This window comes from Mytilus galloprovincialis, chromosome 1 (assembly GCF_965363235.1).
Source record: "Mytilus galloprovincialis chromosome 1, xbMytGall1.hap1.1, whole genome shotgun sequence".
Lineage (NCBI taxonomy): Eukaryota > Metazoa > Mollusca > Bivalvia > Mytilida > Mytilidae > Mytilus > Mytilus galloprovincialis.
In genome coordinates, this window is record NC_134838.1 from 8,253,647 (window position 1) to 8,269,736 (window position 16,090).

At 33.8% G+C, this 16,090-nt stretch overlaps 1 protein-coding gene across 1 annotated transcript in view; it reads left to right on the plus strand.

The window, feature by feature from the left end:
- Nucleotides 1–2,846: 2,846 nt before the first annotated feature.
- Nucleotides 2,847–16,090, plus strand: part of LOC143061777 (uncharacterized) — a 41,473-nt gene continuing 28,229 nt past the window's right edge. The window contains exons 1-17 of the mRNA XM_076233776.1: nucleotides 2,847–2,921; nucleotides 3,332–3,587; nucleotides 4,015–4,178; nucleotides 4,653–4,829; nucleotides 5,486–5,738; nucleotides 6,266–6,429; nucleotides 7,062–7,247; nucleotides 7,854–8,106; nucleotides 8,463–8,626; nucleotides 8,881–9,060; nucleotides 9,557–9,815; nucleotides 10,328–10,491; nucleotides 10,858–11,025; nucleotides 11,482–11,737; nucleotides 12,374–12,537; nucleotides 13,488–13,664; nucleotides 14,152–14,404. Coding sequence (XP_076089891.1) covers nucleotides 3,526–3,587; nucleotides 4,015–4,178; nucleotides 4,653–4,829; nucleotides 5,486–5,738; nucleotides 6,266–6,429; nucleotides 7,062–7,247; nucleotides 7,854–8,106; nucleotides 8,463–8,626; nucleotides 8,881–9,060; nucleotides 9,557–9,815; nucleotides 10,328–10,491; nucleotides 10,858–11,025; nucleotides 11,482–11,737; nucleotides 12,374–12,537; nucleotides 13,488–13,664; nucleotides 14,152–14,404 — 3,044 coding nt within the window. The 5' untranslated portion in view covers nucleotides 2,847–2,921; nucleotides 3,332–3,525. The remainder of the gene's footprint in view (nucleotides 2,922–3,331; nucleotides 3,588–4,014; nucleotides 4,179–4,652; nucleotides 4,830–5,485; nucleotides 5,739–6,265; nucleotides 6,430–7,061; nucleotides 7,248–7,853; nucleotides 8,107–8,462; nucleotides 8,627–8,880; nucleotides 9,061–9,556; nucleotides 9,816–10,327; nucleotides 10,492–10,857; nucleotides 11,026–11,481; nucleotides 11,738–12,373; nucleotides 12,538–13,487; nucleotides 13,665–14,151; nucleotides 14,405–16,090) is intronic.

The window sequence follows — 16,090 nt, forward strand, 5'->3', positions numbered from 1 at the left end:
CCTCAGGCATATTTTCAATTCTAAAATAATAATTCAGTAGATTTTTCACAATACTAATATAAATAGGAAATCTACCTAGTTCAGAGAGTACAGCAAAATTGCTGCTCTTTTTGTTTACACCCAAAATAAATTTTGTTATTTTCATGTGTAATTTATCTGGTTCAAGATCTGAATAAATTTTATCTAAGACTATATCATTTCTAAATTTACTACTCTTTGGGTTAAATGTACCCCAAATTTCAGAGGAATATAAAGAAATAGGTTTGATCATGTGATCAAATAGATGTAGACTGGTAGTAATTTTTGGATGTGAACGAATAACATCTTTGCATAATTTATAATAGCCTTTTAGACTCTTTTTGTACAATTCCTGTCTTGCATGAGAGAAGACTCCTGAAGCTGAAAATATAAGGCCTAAATACTTGTAGTGCTGTACACATTCCAGTTCAACTTGCTGAAGAGTAAATTTTTCATTGATAAGTCTACCTTGCTTATTAAATACTAAAATTTTTGTTTTATTGGTGTTTATGTTTAAGCACCAGTCAGAGCAAAACTTATCAACATTTTTTAACTTAGATTGAAGACCATATGATGTGGTAGAGAGCAAAACAATATCATCAGCATACATTAAACAATTAATATTAGTATCACCCAAAATCAGATCATCATCAACATTATCAATATATGATGGAAAGTCATTTATAAAAATTTTGAAAAGATTAGGGCTTAGGTTATCACCTTGTCGAACCCCTAATTTAACTCTAAAAGAGTCAGTTAAAATTTTCCCAGCTTTGACACAAGTTGAGCTAACATTGTACATGTTCTTTATAATGTTGTAAAAATTTCCTCCTAATCCCATCTGTAATAGTTTATATTTAATACCACTATGTATGACTGAATCAAACGCCTTTTTAAAATCTATAAAACAGGCATACAATTTTTTACCTGTGGAAAGTACCGAGTCAATCAGATTTTTAAGCAAAAACATATGCTTATACACCTGTCAACTCTGAGGGTTGGGCTGTTAGTTCAGGTGAGATTATATACAACCTAGTCACTGTGTGGCATCTTCTGCACCTTATACACCTGTCAACTCTGAGGGTTGGGCTGTTAGTTCAGGTGAGATTATATACAACCTAGTCACTGTGTGGCATCTTCTGCACCTTATACACCTGTCAACTCTGAGGGTTGGGCTGTTAGTTCAGATGAGATTATATTCAGCCTAGTCACTGTGTGGCATCTTCTGCACCTTATACACCTCTCAACTCTGAGGGTTGGGCTGTTAGTTCAGGTGAGATTATTTACAGCCTAGCCACTGTGTGGCATCTTCTGCACCTTATACACCTGTCAACTCTGAGGGTTGGGCTGTTAGTTCAGGTGAGATTATATACAGCCTAGCCACTGTGTGGCATCTTCTGCACCTTATACACCTGTCAACTCTGAGGGTTGGGCTGTTAGTTCAGGTGAGATTATATACAACCTAGCCACTGTGTGGCATCTTCTGCACCTTATACACCTGTCAACTCTGAGGGTTGGGCTGTTAGTTCAGGTGAGATTATATACAGCCTAGTCGCTGGCATCTTCTGCACCTTATACACCTGTCAACTCTGAGGGTTGGGCTGTTAGTTCAGGTGAGATTATTTACAGCCTAGCCACTGTGTGGCATCTTCTGCACCTTATACACCTGTCAACTCTGAGGGTTGGGCTGTTAGTTCAGGTGAGATTATATACAGCCTAGCCACTGTGTGGCATCTTCTGCACCTTATACACCTGTCAACTCTGAGGGTTGGGCTGTTAGTTCAGGTGAGATTATATACAGCCTAGCCACTGTGTGGCATCTTCTGCACCTTATATACCTGTCAACTCTGAGGGTTGGGCTGTTAGTTCAGGTGAGATTATATACAGCCTAGCCACTGTGTGGCATCTTCTGCACCTTATATACCTGTCAACTCTGAGGGTTGGGCTGTTAGTTCAGGTGAGATTATATTCAGCCTAGCCACTGTGTGGCATCTTCTGCACCTTATACACCTGTCAACTCTGAGGGTTGGGCTGTTAGTTCAGGTGAGATTATATACAGCCTAGTCAGTGTGTGGCATCTTCTGCACCTTATACACCTGTCAACTCTGAGGGTTGGGCTGTTAGTTCAGGTGAGATTATATACAGCATAGCCACTGTGTGGCATCTTCTGCACCTTATACACCTGTCAACTCTGAGGGTTGGGCTGTTAGTTCAGGTGAGATTATTTACAGCCTAGTCAGTGTGTGGCATCTTCTACACCTTATACACCTGTCAACTCTGAGGGTTGGGCTGTTAGTTCAGGTGATATTATTTACAGCCTAGCCACTGTGTGGCATCTTCTGCACCTTATACACCTGTCAACTCTGAGGGTTGGGCTGTTAGTTCAGGTGAGATTATATACAGCCTAGTCAGTGTGTGGCATCCTCTGCACCTTATACACTTGTCAACTCTGAGGGTTGGGCTGTTAGTTCAGGTGAGATTATATACAGCCTAGCCACTGTGTGGCATCTTCTGCACCTTATACACCTGTCAACTCTGAGGGTTGGGCTGTTAGTTCAGGTGAGATTATATACAGCCTAGCCACTGTGTGGCATCTTCTGCACCTTATACACCTGTCAACTCTGAGGGTTGGGCTGTTAGTTCAGGTGAGATTATATACAGCCTAGCCACTGTGTGGCATCTTCTGCACTTTATACACCTGTCAACTCTGAGGGTTGGGCTGTTAGTTCAGGTGAGATTATATACAGCCTAGCCACTGTGTGGCATCTTCTACACCTTGTACACCTGTCAGCTCTGAGGGTTGGGCTGTTAGTTCAGGTGAGATTATATACAGCCTAGCCACTGTGTGGCATCTTCTGCACCTTATACACCTGTCAACTCTGAGGGTTGGGCTGTTAGTTCAGGTGAGAAATATACCAACACACTCGCTTCTAAATATAAAACTAGCCAGTGTTTGACGTCTTCTGCATCTTGTAAACCAGTCAACTTTGAAAACTAGACTATTAGTTCAAGTAATAAAGTGAGAAATATTTCAACACACTCACTTTCTAAATAAAAAATGATGGACAAATGTATATTGTTCGTATTAGTAGTGCATGCATTGTTTGTTCACAATTCTACCTACATCAGTAAACATGTACAATACTTGATGGGATTTCATTAGAAGATTGTCATTATTGAACTTTTCTTATTTTTGTGTTAAGATTTTTCTTGTTGTTTGCATAGTTTGAAAATTATTACTGGTAACCTGCTTTGGTCTCCAAGAATGACCTCAGAATTACTTTCTGTAATTATATATGCATTTTTCCGACAGGATGTCAGAATGCACCAACACTCACTACACTGCCTGGTTCTGGTATTGTATGTAACCTTGGTGACAGCTGTACTAAAATCGACTGCTGTGTTGACATTGCCAAGTTAGATACGACCTTCAGAGTTTATGCTGACCTTGATGTGTGTAGTAAGGAGTTCACAGTTGGTGTGGAGAATTTCAACAGAACTATATCCATGTATAGTTTCCAGTATGCACAAGAGGATTCTTTCTCTTTTGGAGGACTTGTTAATATTAAGTAAGAACTATATTTACATTGAATTTATTTTCATTTCAACTTTTAAAAAAAAGTTTTTTTTGTAAAACTGTCATTTTGAATTTTTTTAGGTGTATTTCAATTAATGATAATGAAATGGTACTTCCAACCCCACTTTCAGACACATTGAAATTATTTTTAATTACCTACAACTTTATTAATTTTGATTGCTCAAATTTCTAGTAAAAAGGGCAATTAATAACAAAAAAATTATCCATGCATACTTACTGAAAGGGATATTGAGAGCATTTGAAAATCTGAACAAAAAAAACAAAAAATTAAAAAAAAAGGGTGTTTTTTTTATTTGTCCATTCACTCAATGACGGGGCATATAATATTACCAGGTCCATTTTTCCTTCCATCCTCTAAAAGCTTGCAATTTTCACGTCTTTTTTTCACTGTTCTTTAGATACAAAGTAGTGAACTACCAGAGTGAGAGAGTGTTTGTAGTTAATATGGACATTGAAGTATGCTATGCTGCTGCTGGTCCATGTGCAGTACAACACACAGTACTGACTGATATCAAGTTACCCAAATCTTCATGTAACTACAGCCAGCCATATGCCATTCCTGGTGAGTACTTTGAAAAAAAAATGTGATTTAGGTAAAAAAAACAAAACTTTCAAGGTTGGGCTTAAGCTATTCCTGGGAGGTTTGGAAACCATGATATTTTTTTTCTGCAGGTGTTTGGGTGGACACATTAATATAATTCTGTTACCAAAAAAAAAATAAAATTGTTGGTGGTTGGGTATAAAGAAAGTGTTGTCTAACCCCCTCATACAAGTTTTCCTGGAATAGTTTTAGAAATATCAAATAAGGAGAACTTGAGAGAATTTTTGATGATTCTTACAGTTTTGTACTTGACAAAAAGTCATTCATTTCCTTCTTTTATAAGGCTACTTCATTCAAGAAGCTGGAGACCTTGAAATAATTTCAAATATTTTTCTGTTGGTAAAAGATAAGACTTAAAACATGTTTGAATATTTATATACATATATCTAAATCTAAATTGTAGTACTTATACTGATTTATTGATGAATTTTCCAGATTTCTCATTGGTGTCTTACATGAGTGAGTTGGATGTTGACACAAATGTCAATCAGCTACCAAGTTGGGCCGTTGACTTACTGATGGAAGAATTAGGAATAGCAGGTTTTCAAAAAGACCCTCAGTGTGAATTGTCAAGCTTTTCTGGAGCTCTAGCCAATGGATGGGATTCAACAGGTAAGGCTTTTTAATCCTGAAAGTAACCTCTTGTCATACCTAAACATGGAGTTTTGTAATCAGTAACCTCTTGTCATACCTAAACATGGAGTTTTGTAATCAGCAACAAGAAATATTTCAGCTACAAATTGTAATTATCTTTTGACAGAAATATTGAAGACTTGAAAAGCAACAGTTGCAGTAATTAGAGACCACATGTTTGAAAACAAAAAGTTAATTGACAGACCTTATATCCATATAAGAAATGACTAAATCTAACACATACTGTACTCAAGAGTAATAAAAAAAAGTTTGGTGTACAACCAAATATCCAAATACACGGAGATCTCATTTCAATATTAATATTGTAACTGCCTCTTTGGTTTCTTGTGGGTGTGCTAATAGAAGTTGGGAAGATGGTGGGTTCATAAGGCCAAGTCAATCCAAACAATTAAAATGGTTATATTATAAGCTAGCACACAGAATTAAGGAATATAAGCCTTGTCAACTAGCACTTTAAAAATTTGATCCAGCATGTCAATCTAGTTCAAAGTAGGGTTCATATTCATAACCGATTTACATGGGTCTAATATGCATGTACTATATGTCACATAATGTTAATTATCAATTCATCATCATCAACATATTAATTTGTAAGTATATTTTCAACTTTACAGCCTGTGGAGAACTTATAACACTACCACAGTTACCAGCCTATACACGGTGCAGGTTACCAAGTTACTGTACTGGTGCCCAGTGCTGTTCTGACATTGGTTATCTCGGGAGAAAGTTGGAAGCCTTTGTCTTGGTGGATCCATGTAGCTACTCTGTCAGTATTGGACTGGAGAAAAGAAATATCAATGTTACATTGCTGGAGTTTACACAAGGCAGTTGGCAGACGGTCACATTAGGCAATCTACTCAGACTACAGTAAGTTTTTTAGTGATGATATACATAAAACAAATATTTTATTCAGTCAAATGTAGGAAATGAGACAATTTAAAAAAAAAAATGTATTTTTAATGAATTTGTTTTTTGCAGTTGGAAATTATACCTCATCTTTTAGCAGCAGAGAGACATTGAAATGTTTGAAGTTAGACAAGATTTTGTGTGCAAGTTTGTTTTGTGAGTGTCAAAAGATAAATGATAAATAATTGAATGTTCTTTGGCATTTGTACAACGGATTTAGGTGCTACCAACATAAAGTCAAATGTAAAGTCATTGCCATAAAGCTGTTTAGCACACTCCTCTCAAACCACACAACATAATTTCATGAAACCTTTTCAGATAACAAGGACATACTACCTAGATGTGCATATCAACAGAAAATTATGATTCAATTTTTTTTTCTTATACAATTTTTTTTTCTTACACATATTTTATTTCTCCAATGACAATGTGGGGACGTGGGGTATGTGAGCGTGCTCACTAAGGTTCTTTAATATTTTATATTCTAGGTACAAAGCAGAAGAGTTGACCGCTGAGAAAGTTTACTTGTTATACATGACGATCAGTATATGTTTTGAAACAGTTGGAGATTGCCGTTATTCTTTTACTGTATTTGATGGTGCAAAGATTCCTAAGCAACCTTGTGACTGGACTGGAGGATATGCTATTCCAGGTCTGTAATGAATTGTAGAATACCTGACACAGTACAAGTTCTTTTCAGGCTTAGCCTTTATAAAAAGCAACTCAAGCTTAAATATGCAAGGGAAACTTTAAAAAAGCAAGTCATTGATATAATGTTACTTTTTGAAAACACCAGATTTTTTTGGTTATTTTGATACTTAGACAAAATGATAATGAAATAAGTGCATAATCACTGCTCCACATTCCTGACAAAATAGGCAATTAAGGTGGTACCTAACACTACAGGGAGATAACTCTGTAAAATCAGCTAAACGTTTTAATTACGTTGTGTTGTTAAGGGAATAATAAGCTTCTCGATGATCAAAATAAGTGTTTGTCAAACTGTTATATAACCAGTGTAATTTTTCTGATAAAACGGTTGGTTCAAATTTTTTAGAATTTTTATATTTTTGTCAAAGGGTCAAAGTAAATACTTTATTGAAATTTCAAGAAAATTAAACGAGCCAAATTAATTTTAGTTAAAGTGTTGGGTACCACCTAAGAACTAAAACTGAGCTTTAATGCTGTTGTTATTAATGTTGGAAAGGGTTAATTCAGTTAAATATATTTAACATTAATTCTAAAACTGGTTATATCAAACATATGTATTTGAATTTTATTTAGGGTTCAATTTGAATTCCTACCTGACTGGACAAGGATATTCCACAAGTACACCTTTGAACTCGTTAGTATCCTCACAGCTCCTAGAGTACATGGGAGTAGCCAGTTTGCTGAACACACCAACACAGCAGTGTCAGATGTCAGATCCTCTCTATATATCTCCAACTAACGGCTGGACAAAAGACGCAGGTAATTAAAGTAAACTGAAAGGAGTTTAGTTATGTAGGTCAACTAAACATATTTCTTGCATTACAAAGTTACAAAGACTAAGTTTGACACTTAATTTTTAGATTTAAAATTTGAATAAAAAAAAGTTTGTAAATAAATACTTTCCATCCTAAATTTTGGTTTAATTGATTGTCTATTTACAGCTTACATGGAGTGGAAAATATGAATCAAACAAAAATGAATGTCTTCGTTTCATATGTTTAATGGTTGAACTGAGGCTTTTATTGTAATAAAATCCAGCTACTTTTCAGGCTTTAGCACACATTGCTTGAAATCAACAGACTCAATTTAATAGAATTTTAAAACAAAAAAGACATGTTAAAAAATTCTTTACTATGCCATGTGTTGCATAAAAATTGAAAGAATTAAAATTAATAAATCGATGCATTTGATTAACAAAGAGAAGAGAAATGACCGGTAAAAGGACTCAGTCTAGGTTTATAACTTAAATGTGTTTCGCAGAAGGATTCCAAATGTAGAGAACAAAAATGAAAATTTTGTATCTCGCCATCAACTTATTTTCACATCTATGTTAAACTAAGTAAAAAAATTTTATATATATTTTAGGTTGTACATCAACAGTGGATCTACCAAATCTAGGAAGTAATAGTGTATGTCACTTATATGATACCTGTACTGGTATATCATGCTGTCTACATTCTACAACTGTTGATAGAAACTTCAATGTCTTCCTCAAACTGGATCCCTGTACACAGAAACTTGACATTGGTATAGAAAAGTACCAGTTTGACTTTTCACTCTACACCTTCACATTTGAGACGACACAGTATTTCCATATTGACAGAGTAATTGAAATTGAGTGAGTACATTTGTTCTTTCTTTCAGTTATGGCTAACTCAAATATTTTTTGAATGTAAAATTCTTCTTGTATAATAAAATTATGTTTTTTATATTGGCAGTTTATTTTGGATATGTAGTAAGCTATTGATTGATAGTTAATCGTAGTTAACGGTAAGCTTAAATAGAAAAGTTATCAATGAGTTCTACACTCTTTCATTGATATGTAGGCTTTTGAATGTTTTATAAGACTGCTTTGCATATTTTTCATCTTTAATATAGATATGTAATTATATTTGCATTTTACATATTTTAACTCTTTAAATATGAATATGAAACTAGAAAAAAAGACTTTATTCTCCATTATTTTCTTAACAGGTACAAAATAACAGATTTGGTTGGTGAAATGGTCTATCTTGTGGATATGAAAGTCAAGATTTGTTTCAATGACCCTACACCATGTGACCTGCAAAATACCATAGTTCTGAATACGAAATTGCCAATTATGGTGTGTCCATGGTTTAGAGGATATCCAAATCCAAGTATGAAACAATTCTTCTATTGCCTTATGAATATGTTTGAAATATTGACCATGTCCAAACATTAAAAATTCATCTTTGAAAGATGACCATTTAGAATTGAAAATCCAAACTTTAATCAGAACTATCATTTGATGTTATATATAAAAATAATAATTTAAATGTGAAAATAACTAAATAGTTATTTATAATATCAGATTTTTTTTTCAAGGACATTGCAGAAGAATATTTAATACAAATGTACCTTAATCTTTCAGGTTGGTCCCTTACTCAGTGGTATTTAGACAATTCTTTGACACCAGGGTCTAACCTGGATTCCTCTGCAGTGTCTTCCCTGATGGAGGCATCTGAGATAGGAAAATATTTACTCAGTCCTATGGTATCCAGAGATGATCCTTTTGGAACTTATGCCTCGGCCTATCTTGGTTGGAGTTCAGGTAGATGTTTAAAACAAAAATTGTACCACTTTAAAAAATAGAACTGACTGAGTTAGTGCTGTAAAAAAATACTCTTATTTGGAAATGTTTAAGAGGAAGATTAGAGTAAACATATATGGGATTTTGGGTATCCTGGTGGGGTTAGGCTATGAGAAGATTATTGTACAACCAACTACAATTTTATATATCACAGAATTTATTTGAGTTTGAAAAAATTGTCTCCATACCCTAAGTGGATTGGTTTGGGGTATTATTGGACGATAAAGAAAAAGAAAAAAGAAAAAATAAGAAGAAAAAAATACCAGACTTGATAGTAAGGATAGGAAAGTTAGTTAAAAATAAATTACGAGAATAATTAAAAAAAAAATATACCTAAGCCAAAATAAAAAGACTAGAGAGAGAGGTTGTTATATCTACTGATGCTTATATTTAGAAATAAGAAAATGTTATATTTCACTTCAACCACCAATCTATCAATGTTAACATTAACTTTCAGAGTGTACTGAGGCCCCTGTAACTCTCCTTCAAATGGACCAGTCTGTGATCTCCTGTAATCTAGAGAACACCTGTCGGGGATTGAGTTGTGCATTAGACGTACCATTCATCAGTAAAACATTTGAATTCTATATGAGACTAGAGCAATGTGACTACATGTTGAAAGTTGGAATTGAACGTCAGCAATACGAAAGAACACTCAAAGAATATCAATGGGGAGAATGGACTCATGTTGACCTAAATGGAATTTTTAAAATGAGGTGATTTAATCATTCTAAAAGTTATATACCATTCATTTTAAGGGTTTGTTTAACTGAGGAAAAATTAAAATAATGATTTATATTTTGTGGTTTAAAGAACAAATATAATCCATAAAAATTAGTACTTTGTTGATAATTTAACTTGTGGTAAATATTAATCATGACAATTAGTACCTTATGAATGATTATTAGAAATGTCCATCAAACTATGACAATTATGAAAGATTTAGAATGTAAGAATTATGTTAGCTTCCTTTGTGTTTTATATATTGCATGTAAAATTATAAGCCACAGTAATGATTTATAAAAAAATGAAAATGATAAAAAAATAAAAACCTTCTACAGTTTTGTATAATATGCATCCCCGAGCTATCAAAGATATATCTTGGGTAAAAAGTTTGTACCATACACAACCAAATCCTTTGTTTTGTTATGATTTGTATTTATGAAGGTTATTTTTTGGAAGGCATTACTTTCCGGCTTTCTTTTATAAATAAATAATTTTATTTTAGTTTTGTTCTCCATGACTTGCACGCTGAGCCTGCATTCCTGATTTCTATGAAACTGAGTCTGTGTTGGGAAGCTAACCAGCCATGTGGAACTGTTTACAATATCTTTGATAAAGTCAGACTACCAAAGAAAGTGTGTGATTGGGACAAAAAGTTCCTACAAAATGGTAGGTTTTTCAGAAAATTGTTAGGAAAGAAAAGAAAACGAAGTCTTAATGTCAGTCTCATAAATTCCTTTTATCGCTGAAATGAATTCAATGAGATTGACAAAAAAGGTATAAGTAATTGATGTCTGTCTGTCACTAATGATTTTAACGTAAAATTCCCATCAAAGAAATGTGACCAAACTTTGCATTTTGAAATAATTTACTTAATCAAATAATGGAAGCTCATTTACTTTAAAAAGTGGTTGCAGAAGTAATATTAATGAAAATGGGAGAAACAGTTAAATAGAATAACTGGAAACACAGGTATTGTAGCCTGGTGACAGTTTCTTTAATTGACTTTTAAATAGAATTCTGTTTTCTTTTCAGACTTTTCACTGAATCAGTATAAGACTAACAATGGTATTACTACCCTGGACGATCATCATGTGTCAGATATTCTACGCTTGACTGGTATTTCACAGTACATGAAGAGGAACCCATGTGTTAGGACTGCAGCTCCTTACGATGGAGCTGATGGAAACAATTGGAAGAATGGTGAGTGATAGTATTAATCTGAATCAATCTGCAATTAACTGAGAAAACCGGAGGATGTTTAAAGCAATTTTAAAAAGAAATGTTAAACTATAATTTTTTAATACAGAACAAATACTCTGTAAATAATGTAACAAAAAAATGTATGGTTTCAATTATCAGTAATAAACCTTGAAATATTTAATTGTATAAGAATGAAAATAATATTTGTACTGATCCTTGGATGAATTTTTATTGTAGTGATAGAAGCCATACATTTTTTATGGTATGTAGCCATTGCAAAATTTTAGAAATTTTTATTTGTTATCAAAACCTATCAATGTCAATGTGACAACAAAAGGTCAACAAAAACACACATCCTAAATTGACCTTATAGCATACAGATGATTGTCAAGCAACTACATAAAGGGGCAAGCTCTAAACTATATGACACAAGCAAATTCTCTTCTTTTTTTTTAGATTGTGCTGATCCTGTTGGTTCTTTATTACCTTTGGGTAGTGATACCACATGTCAACTTGACTCATCATGTACAGCTTTCGATTGTTGTTTGGATTCTACAAGCCTCGGACTGACTTTCAACGGATATGTAAGACTGGATCCCTGTAACTACAAAATATATATAGGCCTGGAGGGTATTGATTTAGACTATACACTCATCGACTTTAGCTTTGGTACAGTGCAACATTATGCCATGAATGAAGTTTTTAATCTAGAGTAAGTATTGGAAGTAAAAGTCTTTTTGTTCTCATTGTGTCAAATATAGGGAGCAGTTTTGAGAAAATAATCTTAAGCACAAAAGAGCATGCTTCAATAAAATCTAAAATGTTTAGGAATTGACATTCCAGCCTTTGGGAATTATTATGAGTTTATCCTTAGATTAATCCTACTAAGTTTAGTAGAGATTCAGGGATATTTCAAAATAGATGCAACACCTTTGGTTGATGTCATAGTTGCATTGGCAACGTATGTTTGTTCCTCCTAACAGAAGTTCCACTGGAAACCCTGTTATAAACTATGCCATAATATCTGTTTCTGTTGGAACAGATATTCTATAATCTTTATTCCATAAGGAACAAATACTGGAATATTTGTTCCAGTGGAAATAATATTACAGAATTTTTTTTCCACTTAGAATTTATGTTATGATAGAACTTCTACATTTTTATCTGGTCTTGCAGTTATCAAAATTTTGAGTAGGATCATTGTTCTCAGCCTCCAAATTTAACCAATCTAAATACTGGATTTGGTGTTTCGAGGACAAAATTTTGTACTGTGAGTGCTGATTAAGGATTTTATGACCAAGAATCTGGGTGTACACCCAATCCACATCTTATTTGTTTCTAATTCCAGTTTTGTGGTAGATGATCTGACTGCAGATAAAGTATATGTTGTTACTATGAATATGTCAGTATGTCTAGAATCAGGAGGGGCGTGTGAAGTGTTGACCAATGTATTCCAGGATCACAGATTACCTAAAGCAGAATGTGACTATGATTCACAGTTTGTCATTCCTGGTATGTAATTCTCATACAAATATTGTTACTGTGGATTCATTTATTTTCATGGTTTGGAATAAGTCTGCATAATAGCCTATAAAAAATTAAAGCTTCATTGAAAATTTAAACTTTTTGGTTCACGCTTACCCATGTAATCCATGTAAATCGTTATCCCACAAATAATAATGAATTCAAGTAAAGTGGTATCCCACAAATGATAATGAATCCATGTAAATTGGTATCCTTCAAATGATAATGAATCCATGTAAATTGGTATCCCACAAATGATAATGAATCCACGTAAATTGATATCCTACAAATGATAATGAATCCACGTAAATTGGTATCCCACAAATAATAATGAATCCACGTAAATTGGTATCCCACAAATGATAATGAATCCACGTAAATTGGTATCCCACAAATGATAATGAATCCACGTAAATTGGTATCCCACAAATGATAATGAATCCACGTAAATTGGTATCCCACAAATGATAATGAATCCACGTAAATTGGTATCCCACAAATGATAATGAATCCACGTAAATTGATATCCCACAAATGATAATGAATCCACGTAAATTGGTATCCTACAAATGATAATGAATCCACGTAAATTGGTATCCCACAAATGATAATGAATCCACGTAAATTGATATCCCACAAATGATAATGAATCCACGTAAATTGGTATCCCACAAATGATAATGAATCCATGTAAATTGGTATCCCACAAATGATAATGAATCCACATAAATAATTGGTATCCCACAAATAATATGAATCCACAGTAGTGACTAAATAATTTGTATTTTTTTGTCCATAGCAATAGATTCACAGCTTGCCTCCCAAAAAACATTTATTCATAGATATTTTTCATGCACTTTTTATTTTCTACACAAAAAAGGAAATAATGTTTTTTGTAAAGTTCACAACATATACTTAAAATCTGTATCTGTTTTCAGGGTTCAATCTGAATGAATACTTAGATGAGAGGAGTGTACCTACAAACACAGTACCCCTGGATGTCCACACTATTGCCCAATTGCTGCACGATACAGCTCTCGCACCATACATGATGGACGATGCTTGTGATCAAACTGTTATACCATATTATCCCAATGATCAAGGATGGAACAGAGGTAAGAGTACAGTCTGTGTTAATCACATGATTGTCATGTGATCAAACTGTCATACCATATTATCCCAATGATCAAGGATGGAACAGAGGTAAGAATACAGTCTGTGTTAATCACATTATGGTAATGTGACCAAACTGTTATACCATACTATCCCAATGATAAAGGATGGAACAGAGGTAATAATGCGGTTGGTTGGGCGACCGTGCGGGAGCCAAATGTTGTCCGTGCATTTACTCATGAACCGTTCAACCAAATTTTTAAGCTTTTAAAATTTTAATATGTTGTTACTGACAAAATAATGGAGGTCAAGTACAATAATGACGATTTTGACTTTTACGGTTCTGGAGTTATGGTTCTTGAAATTTTGAAAAATGGCGTTTCCAGTCCTGTCCGTGCATTCACTCATGAACTGTTTTATAAGATGATATCTTGGTTGTATACATCAGTCAGTTTTAAATAAATTGAATTCTGTTTTTTCCATCTGCAGCATGTGAAGAATATGTAGAATTACCAGTGCTGCAATCTGGAACCATATGTCATCTGTACAGCTCTTGTACTGGTGTCACTTGTTGTAGCAGCTTTCCAAGGATCAATAGGAATGTTAACACACAGTTAAAACTGGATCCCTGTAACCGTAAGATGATCATAGTCATTGAGAAGCTTGAGATTACTATCAGTCTGTTTGGATATACTTATGGCGAAGTCAAAAAAGTAAAATTGCACGGAGTAATTGGTCTTGAGTAAGTACTAGTATTTAAAGAATAATTGAAAGGACTATACATGTATTAGGTCTTAAGTGATGATCTGTAAAGACCTTAGAAGTCAAATGTAGGACTATACATGTATTAGGTGTTAAGTGATGATCTGTAAAGACCTAAGAAGTCAAATGTAGGACTATAGATGTATTAGGTCTTAAGTGATGATCAGTAAAGACTTAAGAAGTCAAATGTAGGACTATAGATGTACTAGGTCTTAAGTGATGATCTGTAAAGACCTAAGAAGTCAAATGTAGGACTATACATGTACTAGGTCTTAAGTGATGATCTGTAAAGACCTTAGAAGTCAAATGTAGGACTTTACATGTATTAGGTCTTAAGTGATGATCTGTAAAGACCTAAGAAGTCAAATGTAGGACTATACATGTATTAGGTCTTAAGTGATGATCTGTAAAGACCTTAGAAGTCAAATGTAGGACTTTACATGTATTAGGTCTTAAGTGATGATCTGTAAAGACCTTAGAAGTCAAATGTAGGACTTTACATGTATTAGGTCTTAAGTGATGATCTGTAAAGACCTAAGAAGTCAAATGTAGGACTATACATGTATTAGGTCTTAAGTGATGATCTGTAAAGACCTAAGAAGTCAAATGTAGGACTATACATGTATTAGGTCTTAAGTGATGATCTGTAAAGACCTTAGAAGTCAAATGTAGGACTATACATGTATTAGGTGTTAAGTGATGATCTGTAAAGACCTTAGAAGTCAAATGTAGGACTATACATGTATTAGGTCTTAAGTGATGATCTGTAAAGACCTAAGAAGTCAAATGTAGGACTATACATGTATTAGGTGTTAAGTGATGATCTGTAAAGACCTAAGAAGTCAAATGTAGGACTTTACATGTATTAGGTCTTAAGTGATGATCAGTATAGACCTTAGAAGTCAAATGTAGGACTATACATGTATTAGGTGTTAAGTGATGATCTGTATAGACCTTAGAAGTCAAATGTAGGACTATACATGTATTAGGTGTTAAGTGATGATCTGTAAAGACCTAAGAAGTCAAATGTAGGACTATACATGTATTAGGTGTTAAGTGATGATCAGTATAGACCTAAGAAGTCAAATGTAGGACTTTACATGTATTAGGTGTTAAGTGATGATCAGTATAGACCTAAGAAGTCAAATGTAGGACTATACATGTATTAGGTGTTAAGTGATGATCTGTAAAGACTTTAGAAGTCAAATGTAGGACTATACATGTATTAGGTGTTAAGTGATGATCTGTAAAGACCTTAGAAGTCAAATGTAGGACTATACATGTATTAGGTCTTAAGTGATGATCTGTAAAGACTTTAGAAGTCAAATGTAGGACTATACATGTATTAGGTGTTAAGTGATGATCTGTAAAGACCTAAGAAGTCAAATGTAGGACTATACATGTACTAGGTCTTAAGTGATGATCTGTAAAGACTTTAGAAGTCAAATGTAGGACTATACATGTACTAGGTCTTAAGTGATGATCTGTAAAGACTTTAGAAGTCAAATGTAGGACTATACATGTATTAGGTCTTAAGTGATGATCTGTAAAGACCTTAGAAGTCAAATGTAGGACTATACATGTACTAGGTCTTAAGTGATGATCTGTAAAGACTTTAGAAGTCAAATGTAGGACTACACATGTATTAGATCTTAAGTGATGATCT